The following is a 20,894-nucleotide window of genomic DNA, read 5'->3' as shown; positions in this document are numbered from 1 at the left end:
TGTTCTTCATTAACTACATCTGGATAATTAAGCTGGTATATTGGCACCAAAATTGAAGTCTAGTGGTAATTGTAGGAAACTTTTAATTTAAGTGGCAAAATGCGCACACCTAGTAGTTCAGATGGTATTTGTAGAAATTTTCATAAAATATAAAACGAAGCACAAAAATATAGATAAATAAAAAAGCAAACACTCATCGGCGCCTTCCAGCGGATCAACCCCATACAAAATTAAATAAACAACTGTAATAATAACGGTGCTAAATAATACAGCGACACCCAATCCCACACGTACTACAATACCGTACGAACCACGCCCAATCAAACCACCGCCAGCCCAAGCCCATCCTCCCCAAAACGAAACCCAGTGCTCACCAAACCACCTCCAATCCCCCTTCCACCTTTTAACCACACGCTCCCACTCGCCGAAGACTCCGCGTGGACACCTTGGAGAAAATATAAAAATTAAGATATCGTTGTGTTTTTTTGCAAATCCTAGCTTTTACAGTATTGGCATCCCACACTCTGCTAGGGTTTTCAGAGTCGCCGCTTCTGCTCTTCTTCTTCTTCCGTCAACTCGGTCTTCGACTGGGATTGATCACTCGCTCCCTCTCTCACCGAGTCCACCCACCAACTCGGAGTAAGTTCGAATTTCGATCCTCCATTTTGTGTAACATTTACTGGCAGTTCTTCGTTTTCCGATTCCAGTTTTCTCGCTCGGATCTGAGATCTTTGATCCGAGATTTGGATTAGTTTTCTGCGTATTATGTTAATTTTTTGTGTTAGGACCAGTAATTTTGTAACTGTTTTGTATTTGAAATTCAAATTTTGTTTGGGAAAGTGGAGGAGCCGATAATTTTGAATTTCCGATTGTTTGTAGGGTTTTGGTAGTATTCGTACTCAGTGTCCACTGTATGCTGCTATTATTAGTTTCGATTTCGCTTAGTTGGAAAGCGATTTCGGAACGTTAGCAAGGAGAAATGATATGCTTGATAAATTGTTCGTTGTGCTTTCGTTTCGGTTAGCGAAATATGAGGATTAGTGGAGGGGGTTAGTGTGTTCGAATTTCGATCCTCTCTTTTGTGTATGTTTACTGGCACTTTTGTGTTTTCTGATTCCAGTTTTCTCGCTCGGATATGATATCTTTAATCCGAGATTTGGAACTGTTTTCTGCTTATTCTGTTAATTTTGATCTTGGAATTAGTATTTTTCTAACTGTTTTGTGACTGATCAATTTAAATTATGTTTGGGAAAGTGAACGCGCCCATAATTTTGGATATCTAATTCTAGTGTTTTGATAGTTCTCCTGACTCAGTTTGCACTTTGTACTGTTATTTCTAGTTTCATTTCTGCTAAGTTGGAAACATTTTCAGAATAGGTAACAAGGAGAAATGTTATGCTTGATAAGTTGTTAGTTGTGTTTATTTTTTCTCTTGGCAAAACTAGGGTTTTATGAGGATTAATGAAGGGATTGTTCTTTCTAATCGTTGTGAGTGATTTTTTTTCCCTAGTTTGTGGTAATATGGAATGGATTCAAATTTTTACTGTGGCGTTGTGAGTAGAGGCGATTAATGGATGCATGAGTTAATTGGGTATGGATGATTATCGTCCCATATATTATCTGTCACTTAGTAATCGTTCTGATAAATAAGCCGTGGGATACTTTGTGATCTATTTTGGATTATTAGGATTATTTTCTATCACTGAGTTTCTGTGTTCCCAATGTCTTGATACCCTCCCTCTTTAACCTCTGTTCCTATGAGTTGTCCTGATACCTCTGTGTTTGATATTTGTATTTGTATGATTTGAACTGCTAGTTGAATCGTAGACAAGATGATTTGTTGGTTGATTCAAGATTTATTTCATTAGGCCTTAATTGCCTTTTCGCCTTTATATAACAAAAATGGTTTATGTAAAGAGTTCCATAATGCTACTTGGTTAGCGCATATGCCTCCTCCCTAAATCGTGATTTATAAGATGTGTTTATAGAACTTAACGAAGTTCAGTTCTATTTAGTGCATATGTTAATGCATGTGTGAGTGTGATTACAATTTGTTTTGGTATCATTAATAATTTTATTGGATTATTGGTTTTAGATTTAAATGGCGATGGAGGTTACCCAAATTCTTATAAATGCACAAGCAGTTGATGGGAATGTACGCAAGCATGCTGAAGATAGCCTCAGACAGTTTCAAGAACAAAATCTTCCAAGTTTCTTGCTCTCTCTTGCTGGAGAATTGGCCAATGATGAGAAGCCTGTTGAGAGTCGTAAGCTAGCGGGCTTGATCCTCAAGAATGCTTTGGATGCCAAAGAACAACATAGGAAGTTTGAGCTCGGACAAAGATGGTTGTCCTTAGACCCATCCGTGAAGGCCCAGATCAAAGCTTGTTTGTTGAAGACCCTTTCTTCTCCTGCCCACGATGCTCGGTCAACTGCATCTCAAGTTGTTGCAAAGCTTGCCGGGATTGAGTTGCCACTTAAACAGTGGCCTGAACTGATAGAAGCTCTATTATCGAATAATAATCAACTTCCAGCTCATACCAGACAGGCAACTCTTGAAACTCTTGGGTACATATGCGAGGAAGTATCCCCAGATGCTGTAGAGCAAGATCAAGTGAATAAAATGCTTACTGCTGTAGTTCAGGGCATGAACTCTACTGAGACTAACAATGATGTCAGGCTTGCAGCCACAAGAGCTTTGCATGATGCTTTAGGTTTTGCTCAGGCAAATTTCTCAAATGATATGGAGCGTGACTATATAGTGAGAGTTGTATGTGAGGCTACACTTTCCCCTGAAGTGAAGATTCGACAGGCAGCCTTTGAGTGTTTGGTTTCTATATCTTCAACATATTATGAGAAGTTGGCTCCGTATATACAAGATATATTTAGCATCACTGCTAAGGCTGTGAAGGAAGATGAGGAACCTGTTGCACTTCAAGCCATTGAGTTTTGGAGTTCAATATGTGACGAGGAGATTGACATATTAGAAGAATATGGGGGTGATTTTACCGGGGATTCTTCTATTCCATGCTTCTACTTTATCAAGCAAGCACTTCCTGCTCTGATTCCTTTACTATTGGAGACTCTTCTTAAGCAAGAAGAGGATCAAGATCAGGATGAAGTGGCCTGGAATGTTGCAATGGCTGGTGGAACTTGCTTGGGCTTGGTAGCACGAACAGTTGGAGATGATATTGTTCCACTTGTAATGCCATTTATTGAGGAGAATATTACAAAGCCAAATTGGAGGCAGAGGGAGGCAGCCACATATGCATTTGGTTCTATTTTGGAAGGCCCATCCCCTGAAAAGCTCATGCCTCTAGTTAATGTTGCTCTGACCTTCATGCTAAATGCTTTGACGAATGATCCAAATAACCATGTGAAGGACACTACCGGTTGGACTCTTGGAAGAATATTTGAATTTCTTCATGGGTCAACTTTGGAGACGCCCATAATAACCCAAGCGAATTGCCAACAGATTATCACAGTTCTCCTTCAGAGCATGAAAGATGTTCCAAATGTAGCTGAGAAAGCTTGTTGTGCACTCTATTTTCTTGCCCAGGGTTTTGAGGATGCAGGACCTTCTTCCTCTCCTCTGACTCCCTTTTTCCAGGATATCGCCCGAGCCCTTCTAGATGTCACTCACCGAGAAGATGCTGGAGAATCCCGCTTGCGAACTGCAGCTTATGAGGCTCTGAATGAAGTGGTAAGATGTTCCACTGATGAGACTGCTCCATTGGTGATGCAGTTAATTCCTGTCATAATGATGGAACTCCACCAGACACTTGAGGGGCAAAAGCTTTCAGCTGATGAGAGGGAGAAGCAGAATGAATTACAAGGCCTTCTTTGTGGTTGCTTGCAGGTCATCATACAGAAGCTTGGGTCATCTGAACCGACAAAATATGTCTTCATGCAGTATGCTGACCAGATGATGGGTTTGTTCTTGAGAGTGTTTGCTAGTAAAAGTGCCACAGCTCATGAGGAGGCAATGCTTGCCATTGGAGCTCTTGTCTATTCAACAGGCTCAGATTTTGCTAAGTACATGACCGAGTTTTATAAATATTTGGAAATGGGTCTCCAGAATTTTGAGGACTATCAGGTTTGCGCCATCACCGTTGGTGTGGTGGGGGATATATGCAGGGCTTTGGAGGATAAGGTATTGCCTTATTGTGATGGGATTATGACCCAGCTCCTCAAGGATTTGTCCAGCAACCAATTGCACCGATCTGTGAAGCCCCCAATTTTTTCATGCTTTGGTGACCTAGCTTTGGCAATTGGGGAGAATTTCGAGAAGTATTTGATGTATGCTATGCCCATGCTTCAGAGTGCTGCAGAGCTATCTTCCCATACATCAGGTGTCGATGATGATATGGTAGAGTACACAAATACATTGAGAAATGGAATTATGGAGGCGTACTCTGGTATCTTGCAAGGATTTAAGGGCTCCCCAAAGACCCAATTGTTGATGCCGTATGCACCGCATGTTCTTCAGTTCTTGGATAGTTTATACATAGAGAAGGACATGTAAGATCATCTGGAACCTATACTATAACTTTCGTTTACAATTGTTTGTTTGTTTGTTTTTTTTTTTTTGTATTAGTTTCTGGTATTTATTTAATTTTTTTTTGTTTGCTTTTTCAGGGATGATCTGGTGATAAAGACTGCCATTGGGCTACTTGGAGATCTCGCTGATACGCTTGGTAGTGCTGTTGGCCCGCTAATTATGCAATCTATGTCAGCCAAAGAGTTCCTAAATGAATGTCTCATGTCAGATGATCCTTCGATTAAGGAATCTGCAGAATGGGTCAAGATTGCTATCAGTCGGGCAACTAACTTTTGAGGCGACTGCTGCATAGCATATTCTCATTCGTACATGCATTTGGGTGTCTTGAGTTGGGGTCTGGGATTGCATATCGTGAGAGTCAGGTCATCACCATATTTTGGCTGAGATGTTTGCGTCAACGTCAGTCAGTATACCAAGTCAGCATCGGGGAGTCAGTTTTTTCGTCTTATTTTTTAAATATTTTTCACTTGCATTGCATTGGACGAAGTTGGCGGTGATGATTTCTGTGTCTCTGCTATCTTAGCAGAAAGAGATGAATAGAAAAGAGAAACTGGTTCAATGGTGTCCGAGGAAAAAAGGTACCCCATCATGCCCGTGCAGCTGCTGTCTTTTGTGGGACGAGAGAATGGCTGTTTCATGTGTCTGAAGTTGATGGTGGTAAAAGTTTTTGGTTCAGAAGTCGCCGAAATCAGGGCCCTTGAGCAGTTCTGTAAAGTGTCTGCATTTTCTCTCCCCATATATTTTTCTTTCCTCAGCTGAATTTGGTGTTCTAAAGTATTTGCATTGTTACATCGCATGCCAAATTGTGAAAGAGTTTTGTAGTCCTGTCCTTTATACTTGCTTGTTACGTAGGATAGGCAACGTCGGCAGAATATTTTGGGCAAAATTCATGCATACATTTTAGTCAAATTGCAATCGTATTGTTGTACTCACAGGAATATTTGTCAAGTCAAATGTTAAATCTCATGCATTTTATTCAAATTTTCGTCTTCTGCTGCCTTACTATTGCCTTGTTATTATCTTGTGTTCGGTAATATCGTGTCCATAGTGATTGAACATTGAGCAGCTGCCTGTACATAACCCGATGAAAGTTTATAGAATTTCAACTGCTGGACAAGATGAGTGAGTAATTTTATGTTAAATTAGCAGTTTAGAAAAAGAGGGTTTTAAATTATGGATTTGATATAACATGCCAAAATTTACATAATCGGATAAAATTAGTCAGTTATCAATGAGCGAGAAACTTGACTCGAAGAAAGAAAAGGGGGTGAGGATGTGAATTTGGGACAATTCTGTACCTACTTGCTTGCTAAGCTTTTAAAGATCAGCTTAAATGAAAATGATTGATTGTTATTGTGATGTTCTGTTTCAATAATAATATCGTGTGAAAGATTATACACGAGACATTGTATTCAAAGATCGGGATGCCGCAAAGCTGGTGAATCTGTTGTATACAAGTTCCCCAGTCGTAGCCAAACTGTTGTGTGTGGGGGCACAAACTATCTATAGATTCACTTATAATTATATAGAAGTAAGAATAACAAAAGCCCATATTCCCCGAAAATGCGATAATTTGGTTGTATATCTCTCTCTCTCTCTCTCTCTCTCCCCCGCTCCTGTCGCGCCCTGTGGGTGTGGACGGTGGACTGTGGGAGTGTGTGTGCATACGCCCGCGTTCACCCCGCAAACGCGATTTCCGTCACTCTCTCTCGCTCGCTCATTCATTTCTCCCAACAAAACCACCACACCCACCGGCCACCACCTTTTTCCGGTTCCCGAAACCCTAACCAACAACAATTGCGAGCCTTCATCAATGGCGATCTCATCTCCACCAGTTCCGACCTTCTCCGCCTCCTTCTGCCGCACCCGCACCGAGTTTCCCTCCACCTTTAATCGCATCCCTTCCATTTTCTCCCGCGCTCACCGAGCCAAACCTCACCCCCTAACTCGCCGGCTCGCCCTCTCCGCTCGTCTCAACTCGTCCAAGTCTTCCGATGCCGGCGGCTCGGTCTCGCCGGACAACGGCGACCTCCAGTACGAGCTCTTCCACGGATTCTCGCCGCAGCGCTGCCGGAGAGGATCTCCGGTGTTCGTCACACTGCCTGTGCACTCCGTTGGGTCACTGGGCGCGGTTCGGAGGCCCAAGGCCATGGTCCAGTCGTTTAAGGCCCTGGCCGTGGCCGGAGTGGAAGGCGTGGTCATGGAGGTGTGGTGGGGTCTGGTGGAGAGGGATCGACCCATGCTTTACAATTGGGAAGGCTACTTGGAGATCGTCTCTCTGGCTCGACGCTGCGCATTGAAGGTTCGGGCCGTCTTGGCGTTTCATCAGTGCGGCGCTGGGCCGGAGGACACTCATTGGTCAGTTTTGTATTTGTTTTTTTCAGGTTTCAATTAATTTAATTTATTCTTTAATTATATTACTAATTGGTCTTTGTTGAATTGGTTTTATTTTATGTACTGTGTTTTCTTTATTTGGATTGGATTTGTATTACTTTTTAATGGGATTAAGTTGCATGCTGTTTAGAATCTTAAATAAGGACCTGCAATCGAAAGCTAGAATTTTCCATTTTATTAATTCCAGTAATTAAACAGTTTAATTTTGTACTGTATTGTTTCTTTTGACCAAATGTGTTTTTGAGGATTGGAATATACTGCAAATTCTGAAATTGAAATATGAAATGAATGGTTTGCCACTCTATAAGGATTCATTGGTTCTAGGAAAACTTCAGCGATTTTCGTTTGATCTTCATAGATTGTGTCTTCTGCATAATATATTATCTAAGGTAGAAAGTTTCAAGAACTTACATAAGGGTTATATTATCGTAAACACTTCCCCTGGTGATGTTCATTTTCGGATCTTCTGAGATGCCTCAAGTGTCCTTGTAATTGGGATCACATATTTACTTATTGGGCACCGATGCATTTAAGCTCATGTCACTTTGAGATATAGCTCGAGGCTTAAAGGTAGCAGGTAAGACCAGTTGGGCTGATTTACCTTTTTCCGGCATTTTGTTGAACTGTTTCGCTGAACTTTATTTGCTTCTTACATGTTCTACTTTCGTCCTTGTACTGTACCCAAGGAATATCATTTACAACTTATGAACTGAGTAATGTTTTAGAGATTTAGCTGTTCCATTAACGATTTCAGATTGCCTGATGTTTTAGAGATTGAGTTGTTCCATTAAGATTTCAGATTGCCTGTCGTCCTTTCCCCATTAGTACTGTTTAGCTGTATTTTTCAAGAATATTCTGTTAGCTAGTTTAAAACCCACTGATGCTGAATCTTGTCCTTTTGTTCATTGAAGGATTCCTCTTCCTCTGTGGGTACTTGAGGAGATCGATAAGGATCCAGATTTAGTATATTCTGACAGATTTGGAAGAAGAAATGTCGAGTACCTTTCTCTCGGGTGTGATATGCTTCCTGTTCTGCGGGGACGTTCACCACTTCAAGCATATGCGGATTTTATGAGGAACTTCAGAGACACTTTCAGACCTTTTCTTGGTGTTGTCATAACAGTAAGATAATGTGGAGTGAATAGTTGAGCACATCAAGGCTGTAGTCATATTGGTATAATCCTCAACAGTTAAATTAAGTGCTTACTTCTTGCAGGGAATTCAAGTTGGGATGGGGCCTGCTGGTGAATTAAGATACCCTTCTTGCCCTACACAGAAGCTAACATGGGCTTGGCGATCTCGTGAGCTTGGAGAGTTTCAGTGCTATGACAAGGTAGGAGGGAATTTGTTTACGAGCTAATACATGAATTTCTGCCTGTGCCTGAATGAGGATGAACTAGTAACAGTCTTTGCTACTCATTTTTCCTGATAATCATATTATTTGCCCCTGTATTGATTTTGTTTTTGTCTTTAATTCCCTTGCCAGTATATGCTTGCGTCTCTCAATGCATGTGCAAGAGAAATTGGGATGCCTGAATGGGGAAATGGAGGCCCTTTTGGTGCTGCCAATTTAATGCAGGATCCTGAACTGACAGAGTTCTTCAGAAGTGATGATGGATCCTGGAATACATCTTATGGTACTTTTTTTCTTGAATGGTACTCAGGAATGCTGGTTCTGCATGGTGAAAGGATGTGCAGGGAAGCTGAGACCATTTTCCGGGGTACAGAGGCTAGTACGTCAGTAAAGTTAGCTGGGATGCACTGGCATTACCGCACTAAGTCTCATCCGTCAGAGTTAACAGCTGGCTATTACAATACTTCAACAAGAGATGGATACTTGCCAATTGCTCGCATGTTGGCAAAGTACGGCTTTACTTTGTGCTGCTCAGGTTTTGACTTGCAAGATCAGGAAGAGAGGAAGATGAACCCTGTCAGCAGCCCGGAAGGCCTTCTCAGACAGTTGCTTTCAGCTGCTAGGTTGTGTGATATACCACTGGAAGGTGAAACTTCTGCTGCCAGTTTGGACAATGAATCTTTGCAACAGGTGGTAAGGATGTCAAAGTATTACTCATATGGTCTAGAAAAGCCCTCGTTTTCGTTCAACTTTGTGAGGATGGACAAGAACATGTTCGAATTTCATAATTGGGTTCATTTTACTCGTTTTGTGAGACAAATGTCTGATGCCAATGCCTTTCGAGCCAAGCTAGAAGTTGACGCAATGCCTGATACACGTCGGTCTCCCACTTCCCTTTCAGATGTTACGAAATTTGGAATGGCTTCTGCATATTGCTAGGGACATTCATAACAAGTGTTATATTCTGACACCCCTCGTTCCGCATTTGAAGTGCATACATACATAACATGATTACCTCAGATCGATTGTTGTAAGTTGTGTAGTAATGCGTCAGTTTTCCTGTCGATGATTCTGTTAAGCGTAGTTCTTCTGCAGAGAGTTGTTGCATTGTGTTGTAAATTTGTAATACATGATTGCCTTCCTCATATTTTGAGAATGGTTGGCTTATCGTTAGCTCTATTGTAATTCAAAAAACAAAAATCTAGTTTCTATTTAATGCTCATATTCAGTGATATATTTGTTATTTTTTTAATTCCCATCGTGAAATTTACGAGTTGAAGGTGCATTTTTTTTTAATTTTTTATGGTTGGGGCCAAAATGCTTGAATCAATGGCCGTTGATCGGATGAATGAACAAAGGATGGTGGGAGAGATGTTGAAGAAATATATGAGGAAAGAAAAGCGAAAACTGAAATCGAATATAAATTTTTTTGTCTCCTCTCTCCCACCACCTTTCATAATCCTTCATTTTCTCTATATACTTTTCTCATATCTTTAAGATTTTAGATGTCCTAGGAGTTGTAACGGTGTGCAAAGTGTTTATGTTTCCCCCATAAGCTCCAAAGGAGTTTATAACATTTTTATTCACAATTTTTAAGAACATGTTATTCACATTTTTATGCCTGTCATTTTCAAATAATTTGACATGTTTACAATGAGGCCGTATTCTGTAATTATAGGTGCCTTATTTTGTGATATAACGTGTCACAACAGTTGATATAGTAATAATCAAGAAAAAAAAATGCTAGAATCCATCATAGATCTAATTGTTTTTATACATAAATTACTCATAAAACAGGAACAATCACTTCATCAAAAGTACCGCGTGCACGTGCACGTGCGCAATTGACTTAACAGTCCTCAAATGTGCATCATATATTATATATAGGGACTGTTTATATTCTCCAGACCCACTGCCCTGTATCAGGAGATATGTTTAGGACAAGTGTTGGCCATCCGAATTCTGATGGAAAAAGCAGGAGGACTCGTGAATCTCTTTGTCGCCCTTTATTATCACAGACAGCAGACAGCAGAAGCATGCATATTGAATATATTGATATACATATATATATAGCACAGTGGTGTGGTTACCCACTTTTGTGGAGACGTGACTTCATCCAAATTGGATTAACTCAACAAAGTCAGCTGTGATAAACGTTGGCTCTTCTGTTTCACATACATCATCAAACATGGAGAATTTGATTCAAATATTGTGCTGCCGACAGAGAACAGAGTGGTGATTCGTGCAAGTGTCTGAGGGAAAGAGGGGAGGGATTTTAATAGTTATTGCGAATAGAAATCACGTTGGTGTGCTATTTTACATAATATAATAAAGATGAAATACATATTTCATACAACAAAAATCTACGTTTTATAGTGTGAGTAGAATGATAATAAAAGTCATGTGATCGTCTTCTTAGTACACCAAAAAGTTACTCGAAAGGGAGAGACGAGAGTTGTGCGGTCAAATTTAAAATGAGAGATAGACATTCAATGATTCAAATATCTTTATTATGGCAAGCAAAACGAAGCGGATCTCTCCATGGCTTTTTAGGTCATTCCTGATTCATTTTCTCTCCGAATTGGGGGGGAGGGGGAATGCACCTATACAGAAGCATATGGTATTTCAAGAGTGCTTCCGAGCCTCTCATGGTGCAAATCAAGGCAAACTGTTTCAGCTGTTTTTGTGATTGTGCATACTGCACAGTGCAAGGGGGTCCACCTATAGAATGATTGATTGAATGCACGTTTACTCAAAGCTATATTGATTCAATGTACATTTACTGTAACCATGGTGTTTTATCTGTTTTAAGTGCTAATCCCAAATTAAGGTGCACTTAATCTTGCCCTTCAAATGCTTTGGTAATGAGTTCAGATGTTGGAAACTTCCGTTGATGATCATGAAAATTGTTAAATTTTGGACATGTTAGAGACTAGCTTACTGTAAAATATAATTTGAGAATTTTAACCATTCGAGGAGAATTCAAACATTACTTAAGGGCTGGAAAAAAAAAAGCCATTACTTGACAGAGAGAGAGAGAGGGTGCGAGAAGTGCTCAAAGGAGATTTGAACACTAAGGCGGAGTGCATAATGACTTTTTGATCGTGCCAATAACAACTTCAAACACTACAAAAAAAATATTTTGCCCGAAAAAATTTGTCAGGCAATTAATTTAAAGAAAAAAAAAACACAAAATACATGCTCAACAAAATTATTCATCCGGGCAAACTTTTTAATTTAAAAAAAAATCTAAATTTAAATAGATTATTAAGTTTTAATTATATTAAAATAAATTTTTGAAAACAATCACAATATGAAAAAAAAAATATATTTAATTATATTACAACTGAAATATTCGTACAAATATATGTAAAGTATCCTAAACTAACTACTACTAGGTGGTTGGTGAGATGGCGGCTGAAGGTCGCTTAGAGGATTGAGGAAGCTAATTTTAGAGGCTGCTATTGCTTGGACTATCCCAGCAATGTAACACTTCCAACTCCCCCTTTCCCTAGTGTTGCGCTTCCTCTCACAGGTGTGCAACTTCTTGATGGCGCTCTTCCTTCCAAGTTTCTTCTTCTTGCTAGCCGAAGGCCACTAACTCCAACTCCAGCTACTGGAGTTTGGAATACGTCTCGTTTGAAGTCTAAGAGCTAGATGTAGAAGATCCCCGAGGTCTCAAACTCGACCCGCTCCTAAGCCGCGTATCTCTTTGCGTTTCTGTCACCCAACCCCGTTCATGAGCAATTGTAGAGATATCTTTGGATTAAGTATCAGCTCCTTCATTGAATCATGTATCCAGTTGTTGCTGGGAGAGGTTGGCGAGGTACTCGTCCTTCTTCTATGACATAGAAGCCAGCAGAAAAAAAAAATTAATTTTATCGATCATAATTTTAAAAATTTTAAGTGTACTGAATTTTGAAATTATATTTTTGAACAAAATACTTACTTAAATGTTGTTAACCACCTGGTTTCCATAATTGAAATGTGTATTCCCCAAGCCTCGACTTCCGGAAAAGGGAGCCATTCTCACGCCGTTCCTCGACCCTGAAAATGAGGGGTCGAGAACCAGAGTGATGAAAGTACGACTTTGCTTCTCAGTTAGCCTTATTTCGTGCCGATTTCCTTTGTGAATTAAAAAAATTAATTAAATTAAAAAAAATTAAAATTAAAAAAAAATAAGATTGGTATTAAATTTTAAAAGAAACTTAATTACTTGAAACTCGGGGCTTTGAAAATGATCGCACAACCACTCCTATTCGACCTTCCTCTCCACAAACTCGCGGGGGAGGGGGTGGGGAAGGTGGGCATAGGTCTGCTGTCCCCAAAATATATGTCTCCTTAATGTCTTTTATTTAATATTACGACACCTGTCCAACACTTAACAAATAATTACCACTGTTAAATCTTTTTTTTTTTTTTTGGGTTCAAACGTTTAAGTCCTTTCTTATGAAGGCACCCACTAGTACCAGAACCATTTCGATGGACTCATCCTCCATATCTTCCGGCCGCCTTGTTCTTCATATCATCAACAAAACAGTGTTGTGTTTATATACCTATGTGACCCCACCTATTCCTCCACACCTCATCGCCGCCAGCGAAAGCCCACAATTCAAAACGACGATTTCGATTCAAATGGCTAGGCCACCAGCTGCGAGCACACGCCACCAGGAACATCCACTATGCTAATCTTAACGAATTTGTCAAAACAAGTCATTGTATCTTTCAATATTTCAATTTCAAACTCATTTTATCTCTCCATCAATCAATTTTTCAGTTATTGTTAATCTCTCTCAAGCAACACACATTTTCGCAAATTGGAAGGGAATAAAAAAATTTGTTATCAGACTTGACATAAAATTAAGATGCAATAAGTCAAGCAACTCAGGATGGATTGGGTCAACTAGAAAGATTGGAAAACATTCAGTTTGAATCCGAAATTGTAGAATTTGAGTTTCCAATATATATCAATTTCTGAATGAGACGGCAAGAATGAAAACTGAAAAAGTGGTTTTGCTCTAACCCGTGGTTGCAAACGAAGAAATAATAGAGGGGGAGGTTTGTTAAGGGGACTTAACAGTGTTAATTTTCTGTTAAGTGTTGGACAGGTGTCACAAAATTACTGAAGAGACACCAAGGAGACATTTATTTTGGGGACAGCAGACCCGTGGCCGGGGAAGGTGGATCACTAAAGCTTTAGCAGAAGATGAAAAAGTTTGGGAGTACATGGGCAGCTCATACTTCCACTCCTTATACCATCCAGTCCATACTCAGTTTATATACTCGGACATACTCGGGCGCTCCATGTTGATGGAGAAGTTAACATAAAATACACAAAAAATAAGTGTATTAGTTTAAAAAATACATTAAACAAGTAAAAGTAATAAAAATAATAAATTAAATTTTTTTCATACTTACTGAGATCTATCTCATCATCTCCTCCTGCACATTAAGGGATAACTTTTGTCATGAAGGGGCGAGCATGGGGCACATAGTGCGGATGATGGCACCTATGCCGGGAGTGAACAAGCTGTGGACTTTCAGGCTTGCTTGCCGATGGAATGGGTTGTAGTCAACCACAATCTTGTTTTGCGTTATGCATGTGATCTTGTTTGAGGACAAATCTCTACAGATCCCTTGCATCGCGATCTTTTTCTCGACTGGGAGTTCTTTGTCTCCCTCTGGGCTCACGGTGGCCGAATCGGCAATGGCCTCAAGGGCATCAACAGGAGGTTGGCATAGCCTCGTGTCGTCTTTGGCTATTAACATGCCTTGTATATTAGGGCACCCGACTTGATGAAAAAGTTGTAGTGGGGTCAGCCGCCGACTCGGCATGGGCCAGCTTGGTGCCACTGAGTAACTTTGGTGTTGGGTCACTTTGACCTGAACTGGAGATAGAGCAACAACCACTGGTGATCAACCACAATGACATTTATGGGAAAAATACACAATAGTTTCCAAACCCTAACATGCAAAATGCTTAATTAAATGAATACATCAGCTTTCTGCAGAAACTAGAAAGCTGATTCGTTTAATGAAGATACATTATATATATGTACATGTTGATTATTTTTCCCAATTTATAACCCTCATCAAGCTTGGCATCTTCAATCTTTCAAATAATAAGCCACAACACTCCATTTGGGGTTGATTTTTCCTGCTCACAAAGTCTATCATTTGTGCAATTAGCTAGCTAGGCTAAGCTAGCTGATTATATACCATTCTCCCATACCGTTTTCTTACTGTGATCAAATGTACATGAGAGAGTGGGGAGAGCAGTAAAGAAAAGAATTCTCATGTGGGTTGGTTGATTAATGTATTGTGTGGAAAGTGAGACCGTCTTATGCGTAAATAGGTGTAAATTTTAAATTATACATTTTTTTCACAAAAACCGAACTGCAACTGTTTGAAACTGTAATGAATTGAACCAAATGTTTTGGTTTCATTTCGGTTTTGGCTTCAAAACCGTATCGAACTGCACCACAAAAAGTTTTGATTTCGGTTGAGGTTTCACTCAAAACCGCACCGAACAAAACCGTGCCCACCCCTACTGAGTAGAATGTAAGGTTTTGTGGTAACCACTAGTGTAAGTATTTTAAATTGATGATCAGGTTTGTTCATCAACATCGGAGCTAAAATAATCGTTAAATCATGATGATACATTTCTAATTGTTGAAGGATTTCGTCTCGTTACCTAATTCATGAAACTTTCATTTGGAGTGATTTTCGGCATATGGCTTCTCGGAGTATATACCAACTATATTGACAATTGGATTGTTGAAACTAGTTTTGTAGACTGCGATAATCACCAAAGGAATTGAATATGCCAAAATGTCCCTGACTTTTTGCCGATGAAATTTTTCATCTTGCCCAAAGGATGTAAACCCGAAATCCTTACCTTTGCGCGACGGAACATGAAGGGTTTGTTGGGCAAATGGTGTCATATTACGTGCCATTTTTTTTTCTTGGAGCAAAAATTTACCCGACGGAGATTACTTTGCCCATCAAACTGTTTTTTGTCGGCCAAAAGTCTCTAAAATAACTGAAACGTTGATTAGTTTTGTCCCGATGAAAAATCGTTCTTTTTGTCAAACAATTGATAATTTCTAGTAATGAAAGGGTTATTTACATTTATAATGTTGTAGTCCTTTTCCAAATATTATAATTGGCATGGTAATAACAGAAGTTTTTGCAACCCAAGTGGAACCTCCCTATTGCATGGAGGTTGGTGAAAAGAAAAAGTAAAAAGAAACAAAGGTTTAAATAAATACCAAAAATATAGATTTATTGAGTGACGCAATATATTGTACTAGCCATGCATGCAAGAATCACTTTTGTTTACTTTTTTGGGTAAGTCCATCTCGGATTTGGTATCTTGGTTAAAAGTCGAGGGCATAATTACAGAACAGAAGTTGGTATGGTTGACTTTGTAATGGTTGGGAAAAACAATTGATCACCACTACCGAGTAAGTTGCAGTTGCACCATGAAAAGTAGTCATGGATTGATATATGCATCTCCTTTACCAACAATATAAAAGCTAGCGAGGACAATCCTCTTCCCCCTCATATATCACATTCAGCATGGATCGTTATATCAAAACCTTTGTTGTCATTCTCTTACTCCTTTTCGACATTTCTTCAGGTCCGAGCATGTTAATATAATATATAAAGTGTTATCAGAGAGTCAGTTAATTAGGTTTACGATGATTGTATTACATGTGTGTGTGTATATTTATTTATTTAATTACTTAATTCATGCAGGCAGCCGAGTCAAAGGCTTCAGGCATGGTATAAGTCCTGCAAACCCTTCGTCTAGCAAGGTAACTAATTTTCATGCATGCATGTGAAGACGGGAAATGAAATCCACTCTTGAATTAATTTGTCCCTTGATTTTTTATTTATTTATTCAACCGACAGACAACTAAAATAGAGAACGGTGTGTAGGGGAGAATACGTCCCCCATGAAAAAAAATGTTTTTATGGATACAGATTATTTTTCAAATTTTTTGGTTAATTTTATAACTAATTTGTACTATGTTTATCTTGAAGATAAATGGTGAGATGGAGATGAGAGAGCTGGTGGCAGTCGATGCAATGTTGGACTATGAGAAGCCAATGCCAAATCCCAGGCATGACAAAGGGAAGTCAGGTGGTGGTAATTAGTCAAGAAACTCCTTCCCAAAACATGATCCCAGAACATTCCAATTAATCAATAAAATACTGCAGCTATGCATGCCTGATGCTTCTAAGACTATAAAAAGGGGAAGATCACATCATTATTTATCCTTAGTAATTAATCTGCTTTTACTATATAGATTATGTTCATCTCTTTATGCCATAAATAAAGAAGGTGAAATATTTTTGAAGAAATGCAACAAGGTGTATTATTATTATTAATTAATATTACTTCGTGATCATTTTTTTTTGAACAAATTCTCGTGATCATTGTATTGACCTATATGTGTGTATGTGTGTGTGTGTGTATATATCTGTATATTGTTTTCATATCTTCTTGACGAGTCCTATTGCATACTACAAATCATGTCTTCCATTAATGAAATGACTTTCTGCAATAATAACACCAATAATCAAATTTTAAGGTGTCAACCTACGTGAAAATATATTGCCAAATTCCAATTACTTGATGCAGTTTTAGCAATTCGATGGTATCACCCATTTTCATCCATTCATCAATATGAGTGGTATGTTTACTTATACAGGCCCTGAGATCTTGGGGCCCTAGGCGAGCTTCTAAGAGGGGGCCCCAAAGTTTCCAAGTCCTTCGATGTGTCACACACATTCATATATATATATATATATTTTTTTTTTTTTTCAGTTTTTAAACAAACACAATAAAGAGAAGAAACCTCTAAACAGAGCACACAAGGAGTCTTGAGTTAAATTAAACAATTTGATGAGCACAAGTTGGTTGTAACAAAAAAAGAACACACCAAACAAAATACATAATCAACACCGAAACTTATAACTGCATCCAAACATCAACAATCAAGTTTTCTTCCTACCTTTTTCAACGGTTAACATAACTAAGGATCACTGAATTTATGGGATAATTAGATTACCGCAAATTACAATCTTCTAAATTCTATGGGATATAATTAATTTGCAAATATAGTGAAATAGTGATAGGGAGATGGGGTTGTAAGGGAAGACTCAAAGAAGTACGAAACCCTAGGCCCTAGGCTTCAATAGAATTAAAAAAAAAAATTAAAATAAAAAAGCTCCAATAAAATAGCTTACTTTCTCAATTTCTTTTTTTAATGTGTAATTTTTGTTTTGTTAAAAATGATGAAAGGAATAGAATGGACGGACTAAAAAACGGACGAGAGAGTTGAGTTAGGTGGGACCGAACTCTCATACAGGAAGTAGACTAGTCTCTATTTACGAACATGGTAAACATTCCATTTTGTTAAAGTTCTTGACTTGTTATTATTTATAGCATACCACATAAGACAAAAAGAATTTCGGGGCCCCTCCCACTTGGGGGTCCTAGGCGGCCATCTCTTTCTGCTACCCTGAGGGCCGGCCCTATACTTATACTTAGAATAGGTATTGAAGTTATTATGGTTTTTGACTTTTTATGGGCCGGTTTAGGCCCCGTTTGGGATTGAGGTGATTTTAAAAAAAGCCACTGTGAAAAAAAGCTGAGGGTCATTTTTGTGTTTGGTAAACTGAAAAAAAAGGGCTTATTTTGGAAGCTGCTGTGAGAATAAGCTGAAAATCAAAGGAAAAGCTGAAGCTGCTATTTGCTGCTTTGAAAAAAAGCCATTTTTTTCAAAGCACACGGAGCTACAGTGCTCCTTTAATGAAAAGACACACTATCATCCTGCTTTTTTTTCCAAAAGCACTTTCACAAAAAAGTTTACCAAACACTCTACTGGCTTTATTTCACAGCCGCTTATTCTCACAGCACAGCCGCTTATTCTCACAGCAGCTTTTTTTCAAAGCACAGCAATACCAAACCAGCCCTTACTAACACATCCGAAATTAAAAGGTTTGTGAGTCTCGCATTAACATCTGTAATCCAATACATGATGAAAATCAAGATTCAAAGGGGCGTATTTGATTGGGATATTGATAGATTTTAATAGATTTATAAATTCATAGATTTGGAAGAAGGTTAATTGATTTTTGGAGATTTTATATAAAATTTTGAGTGAATTCCCTCAAATTCTTAGGGGAAGAGATGAGATTTATTAATGCTTAAAATACACTATGAAATCTCTTAAATTCCCCAACTTTATAAGATTTTTTAAAATCAATTTCTAATTAAATACACCTGAATTTAATGCTATAAACTCTTTCAAAATTTTGATTGAATTCACCTAGACTTTTAGAAAATCACTTAAACTTTTGAATAAATACTCTTAAATTTATAAAAAGAATTAAAATCTTTCAAAATCTCAATTGATACATCCTTAGTTTGATTAGAAGGAAAGTAGTTGAATGAAAATATAAATAATTAAACAGGTGGGAATGCTGTCTGATTATCAGCCGACTCATGATATAGCTATAATTTCTAATAAATAATTAAGCAATAGCAGAAATTGTGTGCTAGGATGGCACTGAGAGCCAAGTAATGTGACTAAATTCTTTCTTGGATCGATGGAGCTGTCAAAAATGACAAGTCAACTCTTCAGAACGTGTTTGTGGGATACAATGAATTGATAACCACCATTGAAATGCATCACAGATCCCTCTCCAAAAGCATGATATGAAGAAAATGTATGACATTTCCAACGAGTTTTTCAAAGAATCCCATGCCAAACCCATTATTTGACAGAGAAATAACTCCAGAGTAGAAGAATATTGACAATAATAGAAACTTGGGTTTACCAAGTCACCTCTAGAATAAGAGAGCAACTTACATGGCGATTAATGACCACGTCACGCAATCGTGTGGTTTATGCATACAAAAACATTAAAATTAAAACACAGAAGGCAGAAAAGGAATTCTCTGTTTCTGATCAGTTTCCTGGGATGAGCACATTGAATTGTTAAATTTCCAGGTAAGCTTTTTGCGTTTAGGAACTAGGCCATTATTATGATGTTAGCCGACAAAACTTCAAGTTGTACAAACCAACATGGGATTAAATTGGAATCTTCATCATTTTAACCATTTAAAAAAAAAAACCCTGCAAGGGCCAGCATAATCAAAATAAAACCCTCATTAAATTAATTGGAAGTGATTTATTTAATAGCAACAGGAGCCAGCTTAGCTCATTAGATTATGAATCCCATTATTAAAATTGTTATGGGAATTTTTTGTGCCACCCATTGAGGACTCATGCTCGTAAGATCTGAATACTTAAAGTTGAGCAAAGTACAATTGGTGTCAGTCCTACACTGCAAAAAGAGGGCAGGAAAAAGAGTCCGAAGAAGCAAGCAAGGATAAACCCTAATTTCAACATTGTACTTATAATTTTTGTTGTAGCTAAATACTTTATGACGGAACTCCAATTTATGCTCTATGATCAACAATAGTGGTGTTTTAAGGTGCATACAACTAATGTTAATCGTTGCATCTTTGTAATTGATATATGACATGAATACCTGTGGTTTTAAGTCAAAAGACACAAATTAATATATATATATATATATATATATATATATCTATATATATCAAATAGTGCTCGTGAATATATATATCTATATATATCAAATAGTGCTCGTGAAATAAACTAACTGCCACAAGGTAAACTAGATATATGTATGGAATGAGACCTAACATCTGAAAGCGACCAACAAATTAAAGCTAAAAGCTTATAGAATAGTTAGATAGATCAAAAGCGCAAGTGAGTTCCAAAAGGTGAACAAAACCCACAAGTTATGTTGTATTGTCCCACTCCCACACATTCCACCTAATGCATTGTGCGACACATAAAAGGAGAAGCAAAGCTTTTGATGTTAAGGAATTTGAGTGGAGTTGACTTTGAGGTGGGGGATAAGGTGTATTGTATATTTCCAGAATCATATCTTTTGTGTTTGGTAAGTAATTTTGAAAATCATCACAAAAGTAAAATTTAATGGGTACTAAAAACATAAATCATGTAGTTTACTTCATTACATGTTATAATAAAGATGGACGACATGATACACTGAAAAATTGCTACTAGAGAAGCTTTGTGTAAGGGTCATTATGACTTTACATCTCTGTTGGCTCCATTTACTCGCACTCACAATTATAAAAACCAAGAGTTCTGCACTTCTCCTCCAAACACTGAACTAGCTACAACAGCAATAAGCTAAGGAAAGAAAATATAAACCCTTAGATGCTTCCTCAAGTCAAGATTTTCATCCTCCTCCTCTTGCTCTTTAACTTTTCGGTTTCAGGTAATATTTTTAAGGTTGCAAATTCCATTGGCTCCAAGTTTTCTGAAGCTGAGTCTAGAAAATACTTGAAACCCTTTTCTCTTCATTAATTTGTAGGAAGAGCTGACAGCTTCAAGGATGAACTGGAGCTCACTTCTTCAAGTGGTCATGAGGTAATTAAAATAAATATGGAGAAATTAGGTTCTCATCCTTACTTTTGCCACTCCATTGATTAAAACCTTATTCCTTTTCAAT

The 20,894-nt window shown here is 38.2% G+C and overlaps 2 protein-coding genes across 2 annotated transcripts; both read left to right on the top strand.

Annotated features, from left to right (window-relative positions):
• The first annotated feature begins 477 nt into the window (after positions 1-477).
• LOC126599320 (importin subunit beta-1-like) lies at positions 478-5,542 on the top strand. Its single transcript, XM_050265673.1, has 3 exons — positions 478-639; positions 2,096-4,521; positions 4,639-5,542. The coding sequence occupies exons 2-3, from the start codon at positions 2,102-2,104 to the stop codon at positions 4,835-4,837; spliced, it is 2,619 nt and encodes an 872-aa protein (XP_050121630.1). The 5' UTR covers positions 478-639; positions 2,096-2,101; the 3' UTR covers positions 4,838-5,542.
• A 148-nt stretch (positions 5,543-5,690) lies between these two features.
• Positions 5,691-9,543, top strand: LOC126599321 (beta-amylase 1, chloroplastic-like). Its single transcript, XM_050265674.1, has 4 exons — positions 5,691-6,919; positions 7,867-8,077; positions 8,172-8,288; positions 8,442-9,543. Exons 1-4 carry the CDS (start codon positions 6,375-6,377, stop codon positions 9,246-9,248), a joined length of 1,680 nt encoding a protein of 559 aa, XP_050121631.1. The 5' UTR covers positions 5,691-6,374; the 3' UTR covers positions 9,249-9,543.
• Positions 9,544-20,894: the final 11,351 nt, after the last annotated feature.

The sequence above is a fragment of the Malus sylvestris genome, chromosome 14 (genome assembly GCF_916048215.2).
Source record: "Malus sylvestris chromosome 14, drMalSylv7.2, whole genome shotgun sequence".
NCBI lineage: Eukaryota > Viridiplantae > Streptophyta > Magnoliopsida > Rosales > Rosaceae > Malus > Malus sylvestris.
This window is presented reverse-complemented; position numbering and strand designations above follow the sequence as displayed.

Coding starts and splice junctions, on each gene's coding strand:
- LOC126599320 (XM_050265673.1), top strand. CDS start 2,102: ATGGCGATGGAGGTTACCCAAATTCTTATAAATGCACAAGCAGTTGAT. Junction 4,522..4,638: donor TTATACATAGAGAAGGACAT/GTAAGATCATCT, acceptor TTGCTTTTTCAG/GGATGATCTGGTGATAAAGA.
- LOC126599321 (XM_050265674.1), top strand. CDS start 6,375: ATGGCGATCTCATCTCCACCAGTTCCGACCTTCTCCGCCTCCTTCTGC. Junction 6,920..7,866: donor GGGCCGGAGGACACTCATTG/GTCAGTTTTGTA, acceptor TGTTCATTGAAG/GATTCCTCTTCCTCTGTGGG. Junction 8,078..8,171: donor TTCTTGGTGTTGTCATAACA/GTAAGATAATGT, acceptor TACTTCTTGCAG/GGAATTCAAGTTGGGATGGG.